At 40.6% G+C, this 23,894-nt stretch overlaps 3 protein-coding genes across 3 annotated transcripts in view; all 3 read right to left on the bottom strand.

Moving 5' to 3' along the window:
- Window positions 1-713: 713 nt before the first annotated feature.
- On the bottom strand, window positions 714-9,742 carry adpgk2 (ADP-dependent glucokinase 2). The gene is made up of 7 exons (XM_061067904.1): window positions 9,432-9,742; window positions 7,029-7,188; window positions 5,850-6,040; window positions 5,561-5,657; window positions 4,673-4,809; window positions 4,142-4,278; window positions 714-3,408 (listed from the first exon to the last, which is right to left on the bottom strand). The coding sequence occupies exons 1-7, from the start codon at window positions 9,625-9,627 to the stop codon at window positions 2,836-2,838; spliced, it is 1,491 nt and encodes a 496-aa protein (XP_060923887.1). The 5' UTR covers window positions 9,628-9,742; the 3' UTR covers window positions 714-2,835.
- Window positions 9,743-10,638: 896 nt separating this feature from the next.
- ctsba (cathepsin Ba) lies at window positions 10,639-18,177 on the bottom strand. The gene is made up of 11 exons (XM_061067865.1): window positions 18,069-18,177; window positions 15,399-15,526; window positions 15,246-15,331; window positions 14,870-14,984; window positions 13,612-13,727; window positions 13,125-13,210; window positions 12,900-13,046; window positions 12,376-12,492; window positions 12,091-12,219; window positions 11,574-11,655; window positions 10,639-11,329 (listed from the first exon to the last, which is right to left on the bottom strand). Exons 2-10 carry the CDS (start codon window positions 15,519-15,521, stop codon window positions 11,582-11,584), a joined length of 993 nt encoding a protein of 330 aa, XP_060923848.1. The 5' UTR covers window positions 15,522-15,526; window positions 18,069-18,177; the 3' UTR covers window positions 10,639-11,329; window positions 11,574-11,581.
- Window positions 18,178-22,199: 4,022 nt separating this feature from the next.
- xkr5b (XK related 5b) overlaps window positions 22,200-23,894 on the bottom strand; it is an 8,530-nt gene continuing 6,835 nt past the window's right edge. The window contains exons 11-13 of the mRNA XM_061067553.1: window positions 23,810-23,878; window positions 23,196-23,379; window positions 22,200-22,834 (exon numbers count right to left, since the gene is read on the bottom strand). Of these exons, the coding sequence (XP_060923536.1) occupies window positions 22,200-22,834; window positions 23,196-23,379; window positions 23,810-23,878 (888 nt within the window). The remainder of the gene's footprint in view (window positions 22,835-23,195; window positions 23,380-23,809; window positions 23,879-23,894) is intronic.

Genomic DNA, 23,894 nt, shown 5'->3' with positions numbered 1-23,894 from the left:
GTGGGCTAATCAGGCATGTTAAGGAGACTGATAAGTCTTGGCCTTGGTGGAGGAATGTGCTCCACTGAGTCTCATTTTAGTTTCTTAAAAAATCTTAAGACCAATTAAAGGTTGCCAGTCTGGAACTGAATTACTCTTCTTTCCTGCAAATGCTGTACAGAATGCATGCAGCATTAGTCTGTCTGCACTATTAGACCAAACCCTCCTCTGGCTCCAGTGTAGAACTCTGTTGAACCTCAATGTTATCAGGAATCTGGTGTCAGACGGTCACATATCATAAAGGAAATTCTCTTGATAGGTGTATAGAGCCCAATGGTGGTATGAGAAACAGGAAGTTCATCTCACAGTGTTCAGTATGAGCAGCCAGTGGACAAATGGTTAAAGCAGGAATTTGTAGCACACTGAAGACATAACTGACATGAAGAGACACCAAATTAAAAATGTTTTCGAGCAAAGAGAAAGGAAACAATCCCTGTCATGGTGAATTATGATGTAGTGACACAGAAGCAATGTTGTGAAAATCTGATCGTCCTCATCACAAGCATCTACTGGAGACTGAGTTCAGTACACTGCAACTTAATGAAGAAACACTCTGGCCTCACTTGGCCACAGTATGGGCATTACATTGTTTGTCTATAGCCGATGGTAGAAAGTTTTCAATAAATGACCCCAGTAATAAAAATGAATGAATAAATCAAAAAACAAAGCAGTGGTTGCTTCATCAGCATAGCAGTTTATCTCTGGTGATTTTGCATTGAATCATAAACATGCATGACACATTGAACACAGCTTTGGAACATGAGCGACATGAGTTCTTGGAGAGATTAAAGTGATTATGATATAGTAGCAAACACAAACATTCTCTTTAGAAGCATGAATTCATGCTGAGGTCTCATCCAAATATTGATGGATGAATCTTTAGATTTTGTTCCCATTTCACAGTAAAAACACGACCCATTACCCTCAGCTTCAAATCGGACATTAGAAAACAGAACACAACCCTTCAGTAATTGAAAAGGTCTGTATTAAACGTTCCCTTTTCACTCACCAAGACAGAAAGTGGCTCATTTGTCTTCAGCATCTTCAAACAACCACATCAAATCAGTACAGTCTTAAAACATAGACACTTTAAAAAGGGATTCCTTTACTATCAGACTTTTCTCTGGATCATACGTTGCAATGTAACATGAATAAATGTGTTTCTCACTGAAAGGGAGTTTAACAAACAAGTTTTAGGAAACAGTAAAAAAAACTTGTGAAACAAACTTGAGTCTGAATGGAGAAAGTAACTGAAGCTTGGTCTGTGGTGGAATGTTCGATTTGGATAAAGTGAGAAATTATAATTTGCATCATTCCCAGTCAATTCCAGTTGCTTCTGTACATACAGTTTCAAAGACAAGTGATTTAATTCTGAAAAGAAAAAAAAGTGGAGTGTGATGATAGTGTTGGTCATGTAGAAAATCTAAAACTAGTGGTGAGATCATGTTCCATGACATCAAGCCATAGTATGTGAAAGTGTGAGAACTGTCTTCCAATAACTTCCCCTTTACAGCAGCGTTGACTGGGGCAGTACACACTTGTTATTTGGTCCTGAAAACATTAACAAACACAAGAAGAAATTTTACACATCATAGAAAAATGTCAAAGAAACATGGGAAATGACACGAAGAGGAAGAAACAGCATGGAGGTAGAGAATAAATTTGTGACATCATACCCAGCTACCTACAGTGGTCTCTTAACTTAGTTTTTGCATTATTGCACTTTCACGGACACAGAAGAATGAAAATCCTACTACAAGTCAAACTCACCCAAAGCAGTTTGCACATTTTTCACATTAATGTATACTGGGAAGAACATGAGGTGATGACCTTACCAGCTTTCTACTTTAAAAGACAGGAAAGGGAGGAGGCAGGACAAAAATCTTGTCGTTAAAACGGATCAGATGTTGTTAACTTCTCAGCTTTAGACAAGCTCTTCTTTAACTTTCTTTAAAAGGCCTGTTAATTGGTTGGACCCTTCCACTTTAAGTACGTGAAAACACCTAATAAACATGCCGCCAAGACGCCAAAGATTCAGCTTTTGGATATGTCTACTGCATAGTAGAGTCACATGTTTGAAAGCACAAAGAGTTTCTTAGAACAGAAGAGAAGCAGCCCTGCAGTCTTCTGCTCTGTAAACACAGCAGATATGATGCATTTAATGTCTTGACACGTAATTCAAAAATGCCTCGAGCTACCTAGTGCGGCTATATGAAAGTATCTCTATGACTTTATGCAAACCTCATCCCTCTTTCTGTCATCCTGACTGAAGGCCTCAGAGAAATAGAATAGGTTTATTAAAATCACTAGTCAGATGATGGATTAGAATGATGGCGGGTGTGTGACAAAACAGGGCAGTGTCTGCTCATTCTAAAAATCAAATAAACTGGATACCTGAGGGCTTTGCACTAGGAATACATACTATACAGTATGTATAAATCTGAATCAAAGTATACACACCCGTACCCTATTTACAAATCTGTCATTTTTTGGTAATTTTTTCTGTAGCTCCTACAAAACAAATCAACAGTGAGCTAATTAATTTAAAACATGGTTTAACCTGATTAATAACAACTGTACCCCATCATTTAACTCCCAAGAGTGATATTCCTTTTCCCTAATGATCCACCTAGGCCATGAGCTGATAGTGGGATAGCATTAGCCTGGTACCTTTCACAATCAGCACCTGTGTTTGCCAAGACTATTTTGCATCATACCTAGACCAAGTTTCCAGAGTCACGTTGTTGCAAACAAATATCAGCATTATTCACACAGATAGACAATCAGTGTCTGTGTTTAGATCTGCAGCACAAGGCCTGCAGCTGAGACGTTGTCCCCTCCACCTGCAGTCTGGTAGACCTCAGTGCACACCAGCACGGGGGCCACGCAGATCTCGTAGTCCTCCTCATCCCAGCAGCTGACAGGCCTGGTCTCCTGCAGAGGGATACGCTGGCTGCCTTCTCGTCGGCTGACAGAGAATGAGTCATCCATGATGAGCCTTGCCTTGCCGGGGTCGATGTCATCGGAGCCACAGACATGGCGGTTAGCAGTGAGAGACGCCTTGGCCGTGGCTGACATGGTGTTCTTCCACTGAGAGCCATGGGTCACGATCATGGCCTGAAAGGCCAGCGTGTGGACGTGGAGCCGGGTCAGAGACTTACCGCCCGCTTCTGCACCGTCTGTGTCACTTTCTGCAGCAGCATCATTTGCATCCTCGTGGCGCTGGTTCAGAATGCGATAGACCTCCCTCATCTGGTCGAGGACAGTAGCCACACGAGGGTTTGGGTCTGACAACACGGTGATGTTGGAGCCTTTCAGCAGGCTGAGCAGGTTGGGAAGCTCCTGCTCATTCATCCCCATTGAGTCCGCCTGCAGACACAGCAACAGGATGAGGGATTAAACAAAAGTGTGGTATCCCTTGATATTCCTTTATTGTAATACAATAATAAAATAGCACCAACCATATTCCTTTAATTACTAATCAAGAGTTCTGAATATGGTTGAATTTTATTATTAGGGATGTCACCATATCAAAAATGTAGTAGTCGATACCGATACCATGACATTTCTACGATTCTCAATACCCAATTTGTAACCACGACAAAATCCCATTTCCTTCAACACACACTCCTTTGTAAAAAATATTTGAACATACAAAAAACCACAGTGGCCATGAAGCCTTCAATTTATAAATAAAAAGAAAAGACTATTAACACTATAAAACAAAACAGTGGCATGTAGGTCGATTTCAGGTGTAGCTCAATGACTGTGAGCTCCACCTGTCATTGAGCAGGTGATTCTGCTCCTCTGCTCTCCTCCAATCCCAGACACGCACTGATGTGTTTGTTTTATTCTCTCACATTAGAGTTCAGATGTGAGCAAAAGACAGAAAAACTCAAAGAAATACTCATATTAACATGAAAATACAACAATAAAACATCAGTCACAACTGTTTTGATCACAAGTTTTTTTGACAAATTTAACTAGGTAAACCTGACCTAAAATTCCTCATAGTGGTATTCACCTGTTTCTTTGTATAATCAATCTGAGAAATATGTGGAAATGAATGTGATGATTAATGTAATTGTTCAGTCATACATACATGGGGAATGACATAGTGAAGCAGGTCTTCCATTATACTCTCTTCAACAAAACTGGCCATCTCAAAATGGATGCCGATCTGAGGAGACGAGGAGGACAGCAGGTCGGCCAGGCGAGAGAGGAGAGCTTCACGCTCACCTGGAATGATGAAAGGAAAAGACAGAGGTTAAGATTTGAAAGAAGAGGATGTGAGATATCAGAGGCTAATCTCAGTCAAACTCTCTTATTTGCATAAAATTCACAAATACATACATATTTACATGTGTATTTAAATATAAAATACATACACAACCTTTAAATTAACTCAGAATAGACAAGTACCCATAAGGAGAAGCCATCACTCATTGCTGTGCCATAGTTTGACTTGGAATCAAAATCATCCCAACATCTTCCCAGCAAACAAGTGCAAGAAAAATTGAGATACTACGAGTGATCATATCTCATTTCCCTTATCCGAAACAAAGCAGCAGACTCTAATATTACATTTTCCAAATTTGCTTCAAATTAAAGGTTGTCAACTATCTCCTCTGACCTGACTGGAAGGGGAAGTTATCCATCATTTGTAGGCCGCCCACCACCACCAGATCTGGTTGGAAGTCTTCAAGTTTCTCAGCAAACTCCTCCATGGAGGCCAAGTAGGGGTTGTGGTCATCACTGTGGACGATATATCTACAGAGCACCAACACATGCACGGTCAAACACTAATGTATACACAGCTTATAGTGCAACATGGTGAAAAATGTCAAATATAAACTAGGGCTGCATTATATTAGGAAAACATAAGATATCCAATAACGTTAAATGTTGTGATGACGATTGACTTGCAATAAATAACCAAATGCTTAAGAATACAGTGTTTAAGTCTTTCTGCTTTGGTTTCACAGATAACAAAAACACCATACAGTGAGTAGAGTCAGAGACATTATCTTTGTCTTAGAGAGAGCTAGAGAAAAGAAAAGAGCAGCAGTCACTGTGTGCCGTTAGCTTTTCCTCAGATTCTGGGACTATAATAAGGAAGCCACACAATTTTATATAGTAATAGCAATCAACCACTTATATAAATTAATTTGTCCAGGGCACTGTAATAGAATGTTCTCGGAAGGCGGTAAGTAATTTGAAGTAGGTTGCTCGCAATTCTCCATCCAAGAAAAACCTGTCAATAATCTGAATATCTTTAATGTATTATCCAGGGCAGTAGGGCTCCATCTGATTGGCCAAATATATTCACATGAAGAGCGAGAATGCCTGGCACATGGAATACCATTTATCACAGTTCAAGCAGCCTTTTGCAATACTGATTTCGCGCAAGAAGAGATCGGGAGAACAGTACATTTTAGATATATTGACAGCCCTAATATAAGCACTCAGATACACACTGAATCCTCAAGATCCCTCAACAGCCAACAAATGCTCCATATACCTGTTGGCTCTTCGGGAGGTGTAGTTTCCCCATTTCGCTCCAGATGGATACTCGAGGATCAGGTGAATGTCCGGCTCTTCAACGATGTTGCCTGCCACTGCAAAGACAGGGGAAAGTGGGTTAATGACAGTGGAGAGGACCGGAGTGGGAATTAGAAGGTAAAGAAGGCAGAAGAAGAACAGGGAGAAATTTCTGGATACAGGAAAATGATTGTAGGAAATAAATGTGAGGAGACGGATATTTGCTGGAAGGTAGAAAAGGGTCTGCCAGTGTGGATTCTTGTGTTTACCTGAGATGTGCTGGGACAGGACATCTACAAAGTCCGGGCTGAAGCTTCCCCCTAGCAACACATCGCATCCCTCAGTTGCCATGCGACCAGCCATCACCGGAGCATTGCCACCAACTGCCCATCTGTTCCCAGGTAGGTCACGGGACGCCTCAACCAGCTCATTAAAGAGAGTGTCGTTCAGCATAAAACGCCTGCAGCACAAAGATATAAAAAACAAAGTGAAACAAAATCAAAACGGAGAGACCAGAACCTGATCCAGCAACACTCCCTTTTATTTTTTAAACAAGACTTAAGTCTGTGATCATTGCAACTGTTTGTCTTATAGCAACAAGACAGACTTGTTTTAGGCCATGAAGAGTCATTGAAAGCCGAAGATACTTACATGTTTGAGCTTGAAGGCAAAAAACACGAGACTGTTCTAGAAACAGTCTATACTGTATGCTACTTTAAGAGATTAGACTAACCAGCCACAGTGTAACACCCTGAAGATTCAGGCTATTTAGTTATTAAGTGCATTAAAATTACATCTCAGACTGTTTACACGTTTAATCAACATCAGTATTTATAATCATTAGCTCCCAAGACAACATTAAAGAAAGAGACCAGAGAAATAACTTAAGTCTGACAAAGACCTGGTTTCCGTGGCTAATAGAAAGTTATTCACTCTCATTCTCACAAACATTCCATTGTCCATTCTGTCCATGATGCTTGTGTAAGGCTTGTTGCCTTTAGGCTTCAGTTCAGACAATTAACAAGGGCTCTCAAGTGTCAGGACAGGAACAACAGTGACATGAAAGAGAGGGTGAAGGAGTTGAACTACATAAATACATAATAATAAGAAACACTGCCACTAACCAATAAACAGTAATGATGCAAAACAGACCAGCACGAAACACACACAAAGAGGATTTGAAAACTCATTACTTTTGCTTGGCAAAACTACTTTGTATGGAAAATAGATAGAACATTTAAAGATGATGGAATAAAGAGTTCTACTTGATTGATTGTATGCCACTTACAAAAACCAACACGTTCATGTTGGATTGTGAGTGTCCAGTTACAAGCTGCATATAAACGTGAAAACTCAGCAAACCAGTTCTAGCACAGAGAAAACTAAAGTATGCAAATATTTGTCTGAGCACATGCACTTTTAAAGCCAGCTCTAATGAAACCACTTACTCTGCAGCTGCTCCAGGTGCAAAGAAGTAGGCAAAGCTCTGAGCCAACTGTTCTGTGCTTTCTATGTAGTCATGATGCAGGGGGTGGTCTGTGAGAGGGAGGCTGATCTTATTAAGCAATGTCACCCCATCTACTATCAGGTCAACACAACCTCCAAATCCTGTGGGCGAAGAGCAGAGAGAAAAACACCATTAGATGCTAGATAAAAACATGTAAATTTAAAACCAAACGTCTTGGGCCAACATGAGGGAATAGATAAGCTGAAGGACCAAAGGGATGGCAGGAAACCTGTAAAGAAAAATGGAAGAAATGTAGCACACCCAAAATTAAATCCAAAGTGTCTTGATTGCCACCTGACAGCTCGTTGTAGTATAGAGATCTTGCCTTGTCTTAGTGGATGGGACATGGGTCAAACAAAAAGTCGAAGTACATAAATGTTTCCCAAAGAGGGTTTCTGACATTTTAGGTAGTTCATATTACATTAGTGTGTCTTCAAGTATTCTTCTTTCCTATAAGTTTAGTTTGAATTAGTTATTGATGCAATAAACAGGGTGAAACGTCATGACTGACAGCTGAGACTGACTTGCGATTGGTTAACCCTGGTTATTAATGGAACCTCAAAACCGAGGGCTCTATCCCCTGGTCGTTACTGCGCAGACTCTGGCTCCAAATAACATCATCAGTGCAAGATGACTGAGTTTCTGATATATTTTGGCTCGATTTTTGGCGAGTGGGAGTAAGTGGAGATTAGCTGTTCATCTTTTTTATACGTATATTGAACATGTTCCGTTATTTCTTTGTTAAAAGTACTTCACGATTTAATCCTTCTAGAAGTAACAAAAAAATAACTATTGGGGGAAACACTGTGAGAGCAATGACAATGTCAGTAAAGTGAGCAGAGAGAGATCATGCAGCAGCAATGATATTTGTCTGCTGGTCAAATATCAGTTGTTTTTCAGTCTCATTCATTTGGTCCAACATATGTCTTATCAATACATAACTTGAACTACAAACATTTTCTCTCAACTGTAAACAAAGGCCAAAATAAGGTTAACCCCCCTGATAGCCCACCTGTGTAAGCAACCTGCTAGAGAAGCCAGGGGGCAAAAAAATGGGGTAGACATTTTAACTTCCGTGTAACTGCTTAATTCCGTTTCTTTGCTCTTTGCCAGCAATCTAGGACTTTTTCTTACAATTTGTTTTCAGTAAAATTGTAACCTTGTATTTTTCCTCATGTGATGCATTTTGTTGTGCTTTTTGTTGAATGTCAACAAGCCTGTACTAAGTATTTTACTAAATCCACAACAAGACACATCTAATAGCACTACAGGAGGATTTGTTAAAGAATTGTTATGTGGTGTGACTGGTCTGACGTGATGTTGTTATATCTGAAACTATACTACTACTAGTAACAGGTCTGACGGCACAGTGGAGCCAGTTGTTGAACGGAGTAAAGGTTGGAGAGATATGCTGATCACTTCTGTGGTGCCACTGTATCATGGTTCAAAGGACAAGATTTTGGGATAAGATCATGACAGAGGAGACACAGATCGATCACTAATATAACCATGTTTACTGACGCCGGGCCCTAGTAGGTTGTAATATTCTGGTGAGTAATCCCATCCCTTAAAAGTGCTTAATGCGCATTGTTAACAGAGGAGGAAGGGGCTCACCAACTACAGACTGGCCGGGAATGTGAATAAGATGTGGTTATAGACATAGACTGTATATTAAGATGAATGATGCATCTTCTCTATCCAGAAATTATGCTTCAATATCCCACAAATAGGGAAACATCTATACCAATGACATAAGGAAGAAACTAGTTCAGATGGTTCCCACACATTCATGGTTCACATGTTGGCACCATATTTGTCTTAGCACTTGTCAGTTTAAGCTCAATTAGCATCAGGATGTTTTCTCTTTGTTTGTCAAGCTGATCAAACAATATGATGATGACTGTGCAGATCATTCATAGTCACACCTCTGCAACCTCATCCTCCTCTTCATCACTACATTACTCTTCCCTGTCTTAGGTCTAGATTTAACATAGTACACTTGGTTTAAATCTCCTTCATAATGTATTGTGCACCAGTAACACAGGTTATGTACCTAATTTAGTTCTTGTCAGTTCACATAGAATAAAAAAATAAAGGTTTCGTTGCATTTAAATGACGCGAGAAAGCCCTGGACAGCATTAGCTTTACTGCATGTTACAACGAGCAGGGGCAACTCTGTCAACTCTGTTTGTTATTCCGTCAGCTAACATCCCCATGACTTCCTCTGCAGCTCTTCTGGGTGTTTCTTTCATTTCGGGACAGCTCGATAACAAAAACCCAGAGTCGCCATGACTGTCTCCAGCCAGGCTATGCTAGCTAACGTTAGCTCGCTCCCAACACTCACCGACAGCCACTCTCGGTCTGGCGACGTCGTTCATGCCGACTTTCTGTTCCGCCCGCAGCAGGGAGGACAGCACCGTGTCCAGCCGGTCTTCCAACACATCACTCTGGGGTGAGCGGAACCAGATAGCCAGGAGAACCACCAGCAGGGACAGCACAGGCCCGTATTTCACCCACGATACCCGGCTTCCTGCCTCCATCGCTGGCTGCCGGTCGCTCAGTCTGACTTGAACCGGCTGCGTCCACCAGTACAGAGCCAGACGCTCCGGTGGTGGCTTGTTTTGAGAACCGGAGTGTCCCAAAGCTGGACGAATACTTTACTGTATATAAGATATTAGTGATGAACAATAACACAACCACACAGTCTCTGTGAGCCACGGGGACGTCTAACAACCGCTGTCCACATCTGTTCAGAAGTTAGCGTCTTTCCCGTGTGTTTCTAAACTTGAACCACTGACAAGGTTGGTGAGGGGCGGACGCTGGTGAGAGAAACAAGCGTATGTTGTAGTCTACTACCAAGGGGAGTGTTTGTTTTGATGACAACAAGGCGGAAGAGAACGTAATAGTTTGACCGTTTCCAACATTGTAACCCGTTTAAACTTTGTTGGGGCTTAATTTCTCATCAATTAAGTCTGTTCTTAAGCGCCAACTTCTAGTCAACGTGATCTATCCCAGCTGACTCGGTTAGAATTTGATTTACTGGTTCCTCTTACACATTTAAAGACCCAGCCAATCCCTTTTATTGTGACGTACCTTTATAAGTTTGCAGTAGATAAAGCAAATATATTATAATTAGCCTGCAACATTACAGTGATGTTAATATTAATGTATTGGTCGTTATGAACCAGTGTGACAATAGTCAACTCCACATAATGAGGACTTTTGATACTTCTGATGCCAGTATTTTTGGACTCTTTAAAGTTTTGAATGCAGTTATCATAACTTGTGAGTCTTTCTATACAATATTGCTACTTTTACCTTTGTAAAAGATCTGGATGGAAAGTTTAAATGCAGCAGACACTAACAATGTTTATTATCGACCATCAGAATGGTTCTGACTCATACCTAATTACCCGTTTAACCTTCACACCCTGACCCACATTTCCTTGCTGACTCAACCCTATCTTGTGCAAGAGGCTTCATATCAGTCAGTCAGATGAAATTCTACGAAGTGGATCTAGCATGCATGTTCAAGATGAATGACACCATACTGGGAACCAAGAATGTTTTATTTAATTCAGAACATTAGTGTGCCAATATTTTTTGGCTACAGGCCAACAACATCTCATTCACAAGCATATAAAATAAAAAAGTCAGTTTTTCATCTGCTACTAAAGTTTAAAAACACTAACAGGCACCAGTTGTAAGGAATATTTCCAGAAATTGTAGAGTGGCATTAGTGGCAATAAAATTTAAAAAACAATTGAATAAAAACTGGCAATTACCATGAAAGCTATGATTACTTAAAAATTTTAAAAACATTAGGGGCTGTATTTCTCTAAAAAGTCTTGCGGAAAAACATTGTGACAACAGGGGAACAAATTGAATCAGCTGACAGTCTGCTTCCAATCACCTGAGATGAAATGAAATGCACATACGTGTCTTTAAAAAACATTTACTTCCAGTGCAACCTTGATTACCCTTTAAAAAAAACGGAAAGAACCAGACCGTTCACAGAACCACCTTGAATTCAACATGATGAATTGTGCTCAGGCAAGTTTTGGCTGTCATACCCCATCTGCTAATCCACCTACATGAAGTGAAGGTTACTCTGGAATTTGTTCAGTTTGCTGTAGAAAGAATCTTGTGTGCATGGTTCTCACTGGACTTTAAACGCTTTGCTACTAAATGCAGGAGTGTGTCACCCTCTAGTGATTTAAAATGGCCACTGCTGCTAAAAACCTGCAAGACAAAAAAAGAACCAGTGAGGCCACATTAATACCATTAAACATTTATTGAGAGAAAAGCCTCTCAGACATGAAATGAGAGACGATGAGGTTGAAATGTGAGCTAACTCAGATCAGTGAGGTTTGTGTACAAATACTAATCCATGCATTCCAGTCAGTTAATGAGATTAGAGTTTCACTTTACATGCAACCAGTAAAACCAGTTTGGTTTGGGGTCATTGATTGTTTTGTTGTCTTACCTCAGGATTTATTTGGGAATTCCTGCCACCATCTCAGACTCGATACCACAGTGATCGGACCCACGCAGGATTTTAAAGAATCCTGAAGACCAGATATAAAAAACAGTCAACAGGACAGTTCACACATTTATCAAAAGTTATCATCACATGAGTAATGTGTTTCTCAGTATCTAGATGTACTGATATTGTAAATCTGGTTATTTTGAATTATTGAAAGGATCCTCGACTTCTGTTTTAATTGTATTTAAATGTTTCATTGTTGTTGTTTTCGGGAGGTTGTATCACATTTTTTTAATCATATTTTTGCAGGTATTTTATGTAAATTGGTATATTAATGTGGTAACCTGCATGCATTATTTCAATGGCGTCACAACATTAAGTATGACTAATCGTATAGGACTAAAACTGTAACTGTAGTTAAACAACATCATATCTTGTGAGCCGTAAGTTGACTTTGGGGAAGTACCACATTTATTATATACACTGGTACAATGTATTATACAAGAAAACTGCTCACCGTTATCACCCCAGTCAGTGTTCCAGGAGTTGGCACAGAGCCAGTAGGGGACGCCATCCTCCTCCCCCCAACCCAGGACCTTGATGGCATGACCACCCAGAGCAGATCCATGCACATGCTGATACACACCTGGAGGAAAGGCCCCCCAAAAAAATAAAAAAAGTTAGAGAGAACTTCAGAAACAACATTTTATAAATCCAGTCAGCAATTACACTGTACTGAGTATTAAGTAGCATTACTTATATTTACACTCCATTAGTCTGACAGTGGTGCTTGTGTTCTTACCGGACTTATACATCACAAAGTCTTCAAAGACGGTGAAGGCTCCTTCTACTGGACCATTTTGGGAAATCTCTGCCTGAATCTGCTCCATACTCGTCTCCACGGTGTAGGACGATTTACCTGCAACACACTCAGAGTAAATGTGTGTGTATGCGAGTGTGTGTGTTCACCATCATTATGGTTGGCAATTATTTTACGACAAACAGTTTATTTTTGTCAGATATTACATAAATACTAAGGAGTGTATGCCAGGTTATTGATTGAATAATAAAACTACTGATAACGGATTTGAATAACAAGAATGACTATTAAAAAAATGACTGAGCAATCTGAATTTCTAATAAACTCTACAAAACCATTTATGCATGTGTACGATATGGTCTCCTACACGTCAACAAAAAATTGCCATTTTTTTCTTCATACTGCTTTTATCAACACAGATTCAAAACAAATATTAAATAATAAGATGAATGAAAACACTTAAACCTAAATCCTTACAAGGTAATTATTTATAATGCATTTCTTACCGTAATGCTTGTCCTTTTTGTAGCTGGGAGAGTATCCTGCTTCACAGGTGTGGACACACTCAGGTGTGTCTCCACCCTCTCCACTGCAGTGAGGCCTGCTGCCATTCACATGGTGCTCACAAGGGGCGATGGTGTAGGGCCGGCAACCTGTAGACACAAAGATGGAGTCAGAACTGTACAAAACACACAAAACACACACACCAGATAGAAGTATCATAAACATACCAATGTGGGAGTTGTAGAGACCACCAGAGACCAGTCCGTCTTTAGTCCAGAAGTCCCAGGCAGCCGCGGGGTAACCACCATTACATCTAAAAACAAAGAGGGAAAACAAAAACATGCTTATCCCAAGTTTTTACAACCAAACCAATAAACACTCACTCACTGCTTCTACTTCCAAACTGTTGACACTGTAAACAATTAAGATTAATCAATTCAACCCTTTTCCCTACCAGGACATATTTTGCTTTAGCTAATTACTGAATTTTATAAGTGCATTGATAAAGAAACTGTATTTGTGGATTATAGATGTTATGACCCAAGGTAGTTAATGAAGGTCAGTTTTGGTAGTTTCCTTCGTCTTCTTATGAGATGATTTACTAGTGAGCTTGCATTGAGGCATTTCATCATTTCCTCATCCTCTGGATTACAGTCTTCATAGAGTAGGTCACATTTGGAAGTAGTGAATCTGCTCACACACGCTGTTTCTTACCCCATGCCACAGGCTTCACAACAGGTCAGCAGATCCTCAGCGGAGATCTCCACATTGACCTTGCCACCACTGTGGATGCACACACGGTCGGAGATGGCCTCTGCAGCGCCAAAAGCCTGTGGTCAGAAGAACCAAAGTACGTCACAAAACACACATATAACCCAGAAAAAACACGAAAGGGCCTAGATGTGATTAAATGACAATCAAGGAAGGTTTCACTCAACAGTTGGGAAACCCAACGAATCCTGTCTTTTCTCCAATCTGAAACACAGGAAGCAGCATGAATCTCTGCCTGTCTGACTGACATCTCTCAGTGGATGTCCGCACACCACCTGGAAATCAACCTTGACAAGACCGAACTACTTTACCCTCCAGGGAAAGGCTCTCCCTCTCATAAACTGACTATTACCTTTGACAACTCTGTGGTAGCCCCCTCCAAGACTTCTAAGAACCTGGATGTGACACTCGACAGTCAGCTCTCCCTTACAGCCAACATTACTGCAACAACCCATTTCTGTAGATTCATGCTGTACAACAACATCAGGCGAATACGTCCCCTTCTCATTCAGGAGGCACAGGTTCTGCTCAAGGCTCTGGTGTGAATGCAAATGTCTGAGTGAGAGCCTCCCGATCTCTGATTGGCCTCCTAGTACACTAGAATAGAACCCTTTAATTGTCATTTAAGTGTACAACGAAATTTAGCAGCAATCGTCAAGATGCAATATATACATCAGGGGATCCTCGTGAGCGAGCTTGACAGAAGACCTTTTATTTAATTACATTTTTTGTTTTAAATAAAATAAAAGAAGTCGATGTGTGAACACATCAGGTGATCCTTGCAGGGGGAGGGTTCTAATAAGCGTCAGAGGCACAAATGAAAACTTAAAGAAAAGAAGATATCTCCGAAAAAGTGGCAGCAGACTTCTAGAAGACATCGACTAAGATGTCAAGATAGTTTGTTGCGATAAAAGCAGATGCCGGTGTGTTGTAAAGATCTATTATCTTGGCAGCAGAGTTAATACGTCACTTCCTGCCTCGCCCTGCTGTGCTACATCTCACCTGAATAATGCAGATTATTGAGGATTTGTTGCTGTTGTGAACACGTCTGTGCAGAGAACCTCCCGCTGTGTTGTGCATGGGTGAAAAACTATCTTGTGGTTAACTCTGAACCCGATTCTCTGGACTAAACCCGCATGTCACATCTGAAAACGGCTATAATGTCGCTTCTTTAGAGCAGTTAGTCCCCCCCCCCCCTTACCCAGCAGGATCCACAGGAGCCCTGGTCTCTAATCTCCTTCAGTGTGGGACACTCAGGCCACTGCTCTCTGGAGTCAAACTCTGCAGGCAGCTTCAGGTCTCCAGCATACTGAACCCTGCAGAGGTTAGGTAGGTCAGTTTAACTATGAGCTACTTATCTAAAACTTGGAAATGAAACGAAAAGCAGATTTGATTCAGGTGATTATACAGAGTCTGAAAACACTGCTTACAAGCTAAAGTACACAGTGTACATATTAGGGAAATGTACAAAACAACAAATTCTCACACTCACTAATATGCAAGCTATGGAATACTAAGCTTACATTGATCTCATGCGTTTCACACTCAGCGACAGACTGTGTCTAACTGAGACTCACATGATTGGGAGTTTAGGTCCCTTCAGCATCGTTCCACAGAGTCTCCGCACGTAACTGTAGTCGACATCATGGAAGTTGTGACCAGCCTGGAGGAGAGATGGGACATTTAGTCAGACATAAGTGATGATAACCACTGACAGGGGTCATACTCACCTTCCATGTAGTGTTCATCTTATTGATGTAGTTGACCATCTCATTGGACAGTGGCTGGAGGTGGGGTCTGGCCAGGCTCAGAGACACGCCTGCAGCCAATAACAGAAGGGCTGCATGCCACATTTTGTCTGAAAAACATAAAAAAAGACAAAAATAGGTAAATTAGCTATTCACATCACATTACTATGAGCTGTAGTAATTATATTAATTCTGATTCAAATTATGAAACTTTTCCATAAATGACAAACTGTACATGAACAAACAGACTAAATTCCAGGCAAAATGAGTATTTAAGGTTGAACAATGTTAAAAGGACAATATTTACTGTATATAGCACTTTTTCCAGTCTAATCGTCCATTCAAAAGCTCTTTACACTACAAGTAGCATTCACACAACGCTTCTATATGCAGTGCCTATCACATGACATCCATCAGCATAGCCGTCAGGGCCAACTTGGGGGCTCAGTATCTTGACAAGGACATTTAGGAATGCAGACTGAAGGAGACCAGGATCGAACCACTGGCTATCTGGTGAGTGGACGACCCTCTGCTACCTCCAGATCCACAGGAGATAGAGTTAGAGCTACAAGAAGATACTGAAATATAAATGTAAAATACACTATATCAGCAGGAAATGGGGACCTTAATGAAAATTCCACAAAGATTAAAAAACTCCACATTCACAAAAGGACTCAAAAGGGGAGAAAAATGTTTTGTGGACAGTTTGAGGCTGAGAAAATGTAATGCCATGCATGAGCACAAGCTTTTTCCACACAACTCGACACACACCTGACCGCACAGTGTCACAGTGGCTGCGGCTACAAGTGGAACAAGCATTCACCGACACACAGATCAGAATAAAACCTCTTATCCTCGGTCATGCTAGTCTGGAGTGTTTTCCCGAAGTTTAACTCACCGCATCAGTGAACATGTACAATAAACAACTTACAAAACTAATTCACTAGATTTAAAATCGACTTAAGATTAATAATGTGCAAAATAACTGGACGGGTCATCAGAGTTGAGATCCGGCTGAATCATTAGCAGTGAGGATAATGTGCTTCTTTATTCACCCAATGAGAAATACTAACCTGCAGCTTTAAGTATTTCAGGGATTCTGTCTGTAATTGTGTTTGAATAATATACAACAAATAAAAAATAAAATTACATAAGAGGATCCAATGAAAACCGCCTAGCCCCAGGTCTTTCAGAGGAAAGAAAAAAACAGCCGTGAAACTGGTTTCATGTCACATGACAGAGGTGAAAAAAATGACAAGAACAAAACGTTCATGAGGAAATAAGAAAAAAAAAATTACTGGATCACTGACACACAACTTGACAAAGTTCAATCTAACCACCATCATTTTTACTAAGAGCTCAAAATGCTTTAATACCACAATCTTATTCTAAAACATAATATTTCAACATCTAGATTATGGTTATATGTTGGTTATAGACAGACGTCAGTGGGTCCACCAGCTGTTGGAGGGGGAAAGTTATTTTCATTCTGGTGCCTGTGCTGATGTCTGTGGCATTACACCTTCTACATTTCTGCATAAGGTACCAACTGTGTGCAAACTTAAAAACATGACAATGGACAAACTGGGACTAACAGATTACGTTCGGGGCCACAAAAAAAGTATAAAAGACACCAAAGTATTTATTTAAATCAGTTTTTAAAGAAGTGGTTTAACCCCACACTTACTGATACAATAAAGGGGATGTGATTTGGAGAAGTGAACCATGACCCAGGTGATCGTTATTTTTAAGACGTCCGTCATACCGAGACTCACTCAGGCTGCATTAACTTGCTGAGTCATGGTGGAGGGTTTGATGGGCTTTTTGACACCTCTAAATGTCAAACCAACAGATGATCAGAAGAGAAGGAACATCGTTGGTGCGTGGGAGGTTTCAGATCAAGTCAGAAATGGCACAAGTTTTATAGTCCTCCAATCTCTCTCCTGCATGTGCAGCAGTCTCTGCGGTGGCGCACAATAGATGTAGCTGTTCTCTGATTGTCTGATGACTCACATGTGTTTGTTCTATGCGGTAATAATTCGAACTAATTTCCTCCTGTCACAGAACTACGGGCCTGATGACAGGAAGCCTGGTGAGGCGTGACTTACCGTGGTAATCAAATAAAAAAAGGTCGAACCCTATTTCTCTGTACTAGAGAATATATAACCTTTTTTTATCTAAAATTTTCACCAGTTTCAGTTACAGGTTTTCTTCCCCTTTGACATATTTATAAATCTCGGTCCCTTTTGCTTCTTCCAAATCACTTTCACTTTCCATTCTCCCTGTGCTCGACTTTTCAGCGTTAAGTTTCAAACTCACCTGACTTTAGATATCAAGTTAAATCCCCTGAGCTAATGACCTACAGGTTAGGAACACATGTCCCCTGTGAGCAGGAGGCTGAAGTGGGTCAGCCAGTGAAAAACAAACATGAGACCTGTAACAATGTGACCTGACACGATAGGGATCTAAACCGCTCTGTGTTTTCAATCAGTGTGAAGTCTGCTGCTTCCTGAGGAGCTGGAGCAGACTGAACAAAGTGCTGACACACGGTGTAAACACGTCGGTTACACACTGAGGCCGTTTCAGGTCGACACACAACAACAACATACTATAGTTAAACTACAGTATACTATAGTACATAAATCTGCTCACCTGTATTTTGTATGTCTTGTGAAGTTGAATCAGTAGGTTTGTCCTGTCTGCAGGACCCCGGACCACAAAGTGCGTGAGACTGACACGGTCCAGGACTAGTTATCCCGCAAAGCACGTGACACAGTCACATGATCGCTGCTCATGTGATCAATGACGAAACCAAACCCACCAGCGGACCCCCAGCCCCCTCCTCTGGTTAGTTCAGGTGTCTGAGTGTCTGGAAAAAAGAGACAAATAATCATTATATTTGTATAAGTGATTCAGAAGCACATGTAATGATGAGGTGGTTTGGACCAGTGGGACACCGTGGAACTGCAATGCTTTAATATGACCGATAGGTGATGATAAAGCCCCCCCTCTCTGACAAGTGGTCACCACTGTACTTTCAAATGTAACCTTGTAAGGTTAACAGCTGCCTCTGCATGGAACATTTATTCCAAACGAAAACATCAGCAGTCATAATGAATCAGAGGCAAAGTAACATAAACCATAACAGCCCTCCGTAGTCCCTGTTCACACACTCATACAGATCAGTTTCCTAAACATGCCTGTTTTTTATTCATCAAGATCCATGAATCATTCTGTGAGATATCAGTGGAAATGTTTAAAAAAAACTGCCCTGCACTGATAAAGAAGATGACCTTTCTAAATAATGCATGCACAGCTTCGAATATAGACTAATTCCTGTGTATCCCTGACTTTCATTTCTTTATTCTTGTGAGAAGTATCTTGTGATTGACAGCTGATGCAGAGCAATTATGCTGTGTCGCTGTTTCATGCTGTGGATGACTGACCACAGACAACATACTGATTGTGTAATTACTTTCTCTTCCTTTAATGAGACTGTCATCTGACTTTCAAATTATGCTTTCATCTGCGTTTGTTTGTCTTTCACGTTGTTTAACATTGTGAGATAGGACATTTTCACAGATTTCTCAGAGAATAATTCACAGATCTTGATGAAAAAATCTGACATGTTGGGGGGACTGATATTAATGAGTGTGTGCAATTTGGTGCAGCTCCACATAAAAATCTGGTGAAATAAAATGAGGTTTCATAAGGGGGCCTTAGTGGTATGTAATATCCTTAAGCACAGAATAAGGTTTGGACTTAGACTCACTGTGTCACATCTCTACCTGTGTCTAAAGCTCATGATAATACTGAAACTCCCCTGATGGTAAATGAATGAAGGTTGATCAACACACCACTCTGATCATGATTATTGACTTTATTTTGTCGTCACATCAATAGCTACAGATGAGGTGCTGCATGTTGATAAGTGGAGGCCGTCCAGCGATGAGGTGACGTAAGGAAGCTCCAGCCGGTCAGTGTCCCCACACCACAAGTTCACACATGAAACTTTAGCACACGACCTGGAAACACTGTGGCTCATCTCAGGACATTACATGTGAACGATTATAAAATCAGAATTTTGTTTAAAATACAAAATGATTCAAATTAGAAAACACAAGTAAATATCATATCACACACAGCAGGGACACAAAGCAAAGCCTAGACTGTGCTAATACAAAGCAATACAAACACATGAAACAAGCTTCCTGCAAGGCAAAGTGCTGATTCATGATGATCAAGCCAAGACTTCACTAAATTATCTTTTTATCAGTGCACTTATATACATTTCATTAGCTTCCTTATTGCTTCTGCATACACATACACTCAAGCATGTGTGTTAGCTACTGTGACGTGTGTGTGCATGTGTAGTTACAGTTGGTGCGTTTTTCTCTATGGGAATAGATACATCTGTGTTGTCCGTACGAATGAGTAACATGCAGGGACTCCTCTTTCTCTCAGCAGGTCAAAGTACATGGATATGACAGGGTCGGATAAGGCTGTTCTGCCAAAAGCACATATTTCTATATTCTTTGTTCTATAACCCAGAATTTACAGTATATTCTCAACAATAGAATTGCTTGTAAGCGACTTTACTTTATATATGTAATTTTGTTTAAAAAATCTAAAATCCAAAAGCTTGGTTTAGGAAAGAAACAACAAAACAAAAGACAAATACACACGGAAGACTGATATCTGTAAACACAACATTCTTGAACATGACTTATTGAAATAAATACTAATAATTATAACATGACATAATACTGGCTCTCACCAAACTGGAAACCCATAGCAGCACATGATCTTTACCTTAATGCACATTTTACATTCTGCTCCTTACATGATCAAAAACATGTTTTAGAGCTTTTCCCGTAATGTAGAAGAAAACCATTAATTTAGAGTTACAGTTATTCATTCAGCGCAACATTAATATCGTACCACGTTCAATAAATGATCATGAACATCCAGCTTCAGTGTTTACTGAATGTGATTTTTAATGATAATTCCAATGTATCACATATTATATATCATCATCATTCATACATGTCACTAATTAAAACAAAACAAAATGTGATTTTTGGGGTTGGTCATGGAAAATATTTTCTTTCTGTTATAGACAACACAACCATTAATTATGTCTCGCTGCAGAAATGATCCATTCATTATTATATTTAATTTCTTTGCCTTTAAAAATACATGGTTCATAATTATATTATAAAATATAAATTATATGTCAGGAAAAGCATGTCTGTGAATGGTGAAGTTAGTCTAAATAATTTGTTTGTATATTTATAGATTTATTTGATGTGTAATATACATATACTCTCATATAACTATATAATTGTATAACTTTAACATTATATATTTATAGATAGAAATTAATATGTAATCACCAAGATGAAATCAAATCAGCATAAGACACAAGAAAAATAAATATAATAAACGATCAGATGATATAATATTTTATATTGCTTAATTAAATTCCTTCATAATAATCCTGGTGTAGTTTTTAGAATATCATGCTAGAGCCATCTAGTGGCTAACGTGACAAACCTCAGCTTTAACTTTTCTGCTGTAAAGTGCTGACGGACTGGCATGAAGGTGTAGCATAAGATTCATAAAATGTTTTTCTATTTTACAGAGAGTAAATGCAGGCCTCTCTCTCTGTGTGTATGAAAGTAACTTGTGTTAACATCAACCATGCTGTGTAAATAAAGTGAGTAACAGTCTGACTGAGGAATGAGGGGAGATGCCTAACGTCATCTCAAGGTTTAGGAAAATGTGTCATTGTTTGTCACAACTGATCCCTGGTTTCATTGTAACACAAAACATTTAGACGATTTGATCCAAAGCCACATATAACTGATGAACAGCAATAAAACCTCAGGTCATAGGAGACATTGAGGTGTTAAGAGTGAAATCTGTTCTACAGACAAAAGGACGAGATCACATAATGACAAGTCTCATCAGGTAAAAAAAGAGACCGGTTTGGCGAGTTACATTATACAAGAGACTTTGCACAGCAGCCTGGCAGCATGTTGTTCTTATTGTAAACTGGTTTAATTTCCTGGATCATTTAGAAAAATCATAGTCATTAAGATAATTTCATGAACTTTGCCTCAATTCTCATGATTGTTTATGTCATCTCAACCCGCCCCTTGGATTAAATGATTCATTTGCTTATGGACGTTATTAATTCTGCACTTCCTGAACACGACACCTCACTGCTGTGGGTTTTCTCTGCTTGGATTCCCATTATTCATTGTTAATGAATGAAAGCGATGCTCCACATTTAGTAGCACCTTTGAAATGTTTCTATTGATGACTGACCCAGATTTCATCTTCAGTTCACTGTGACCAGCTCTGATGGTAAACAGCTTGAGTCTCCCTACAACACATGTTTTTTTACCCCAGCCTGCAAAGAGCATCATATTTGAGGAGATTCGTACTAATCAAGCCTTCCTCATGCAGCTGCACCCCCCGGGAGCGGCAGGTGCAGCGACATGAGCCGGAACAATCAGTACACGACCAACATCCCTACAGAGGTCTCCAGGTATTTTGCCACTGTGTCACCTGTGCATCTACATTTTCTGCATGTTAGGGTATAAAAAAGATTATACTTTATATTCTTTAATAACTAATACAAATTAATACACACAAACACTGAGCCTTTCCCCAGTAAATAAAGCAGAAAGTTAGGTTTATCTTCAACTGCTAAACTGAAAAAAGACTTCCATTCCCCACCTAGGATTTACCATCCCCTCAGCCCCCCAACCCTCCTTACACCGCCCTCTCTCTACTGTCCACATACTGGACCATCTGTTTACGAGCGTGGGCGATGACTGGAGTGAGTGGGATGACTGGAGTACCGGGCGTAGTAGCACCAGGAGTGGATGCACCAGGGGTTGAGGCAGCGGGTGTCGAAGCACCAGGCGTAGTAGAAGCAGGGGAGGAAGCACGGGGGGTGGTGCCCGGTGTTGTACCTGGAGTGGCAGGAATCACGACAACAGAGGCTGGACTTAGGATTTCAGCCCCAGTTCGAGGCTCCAATCGTGGGGTGGACGTGATGAAACGAGCCTCCCTGATCCGGTAGGGACTTCGGTAGGTGGAGATGGGCGACAGCTCAGAGCCCCAGCCGAGATAGCTCCCGCTGGAGGGAGAGTGTGCTTCTGCACTGAAATACAGTGTGGTGCTGGACTCTCCAGGTATCCCCGTCTTTTTCTCTGGGGAAGCAATCAGCATAGGGGAACGTCGCTCAGGTGACCAGCCTGGAGTCTTGATGTCCAGAGAGCAGACGGAGGACGAGGCTGGGGTCAGGCTTGCAGCGTTGCTGTCGATGTGGCGGAGGCTCTCTGGTTGCAGAGGGGATGAGAGTGACGGTGAACCGTAGGCTGCACTCTGATAATCCTCATCACCTTTGGAAAAAAAAAACACAGAGAATTTGAAGTGTCTTGAAAATAATACACACACTTCTTAAAAAGGAAGCCACAGGGAACCTCTACAGTGAATATAAAGTATCAGTAATAATAGACCTATTCCTCACCTTTAATCCCACTGCATGAGATTAACAACACACACACAGAGAACATTACACATATTTATCCTTTGCGTGAAGCACTAATGTCTGGTGATTGAACAGTTTTAACATCAAGACTGTCCAGGTGCATTATTGAGTTTTTGATAAAGGAGATGTGTTTAATATCTCTGTCATCACAGAGTGAGTGTTTGCTTTTGAGCTCGTGCATTGCTATGGTAGCAGTTAATCAGGAATCGCACCATTTCGTTCGGATGCTGGAGCACTGGAGTCTTCCTCTGCTGTCTCTTCATTAATGACCTCATGGATCGGGATAATCTCTGGAAACCTTCTCATATCCTGGATTGTTGTGGGAGGAGCTCTCCTCACCGGTCTGGCCACCACACTGGTGGGAGGAGGCTTTGGTGCCTGGACCACCTCTGTCACCTGGAGACAAGACATTCAGCGTTTGAAAACGCATCAACCCCATTGAAAATGGGTGCACTGTATATGATGCTTTCAGTTTATTCATCTACTGTACATTTTCAGATTCTACACATAGTCAGGCTGTGCCACTTATACGTTTCCTTCAAATGCAGTGAACAAATGCTTATTTTCTTTGTAAACAACAAGGGATCCCACAGGTGGATCCTTCTGTGGGCCCAACCTATCCGGATTCATGGCGTGACAAAGTTAAGAGGATATTTGGCTGCAGTAGGTGCAGCCGCATAAAGTAGATAACACTGAAATTGTAAGTGTGGGACAAGCTGTTGATGCAAATAGGAAATCCGCTATAGCCCAGACTAAATACCCTATCATTATAACATTTAATATGTAATAACAACTTGACATTTAAAAACTTCAATAAATATCTTACCTGTGGAGCCTGGGTCACCGGTGGGGGAGCTGGCTGAGGAGCTGGATGTGAGATCTGAGGAACCTGTGGCTGAACAGGTGCAACC

The sequence above is a fragment of the Limanda limanda genome, chromosome 3, assembly GCF_963576545.1.
Source record: "Limanda limanda chromosome 3, fLimLim1.1, whole genome shotgun sequence".
NCBI lineage: Eukaryota > Metazoa > Chordata > Actinopteri > Pleuronectiformes > Pleuronectidae > Limanda > Limanda limanda.
This window is presented reverse-complemented; position numbering and strand designations above follow the sequence as displayed.

What these genes read in the sequence shown, in the direction of transcription:
- adpgk2 (XM_061067904.1), bottom strand. Translation starts at nt 9,627, where the DNA reads ATGGAGGCAGGAAGCCGGGTATCGTGGGTGAAATACGGGCCTGTGCTG. An exon ending in GCACCTGGAGCAGCTGCAGA is followed by an intron (nt 6,041 to 7,028) that starts GTAAGTGGTTTC and finishes TTTGTGCTGCAG; the next exon opens with GCGTTTTATGCTGAACGACA. An exon ending in TTCACTATGTCATTCCCCAT is followed by an intron (nt 3,409 to 4,141) that starts GTATGTATGACT and finishes CTGTGTCTGCAG; the next exon opens with GCGGACTCAATGGGGATGAA.
- ctsba (XM_061067865.1), bottom strand. Translation starts at nt 15,521, where the DNA reads ATGTGGCATGCAGCCCTTCTGTTATTGGCTGCAGGCGTGTCTCTGAGC. An exon ending in GCTCCTGTGGATCCTGCTGG is followed by an intron (nt 13,728 to 14,869) that starts GTAAGGGGGGGG and finishes TTCTGACCACAG; the next exon opens with GCTTTTGGCGCTGCAGAGGC. An exon ending in CTTTGTGATGTATAAGTCCG is followed by an intron (nt 12,220 to 12,375) that starts GTAAGAACACAA and finishes CCTTTCCTCCAG; the next exon opens with GTGTGTATCAGCATGTGCAT.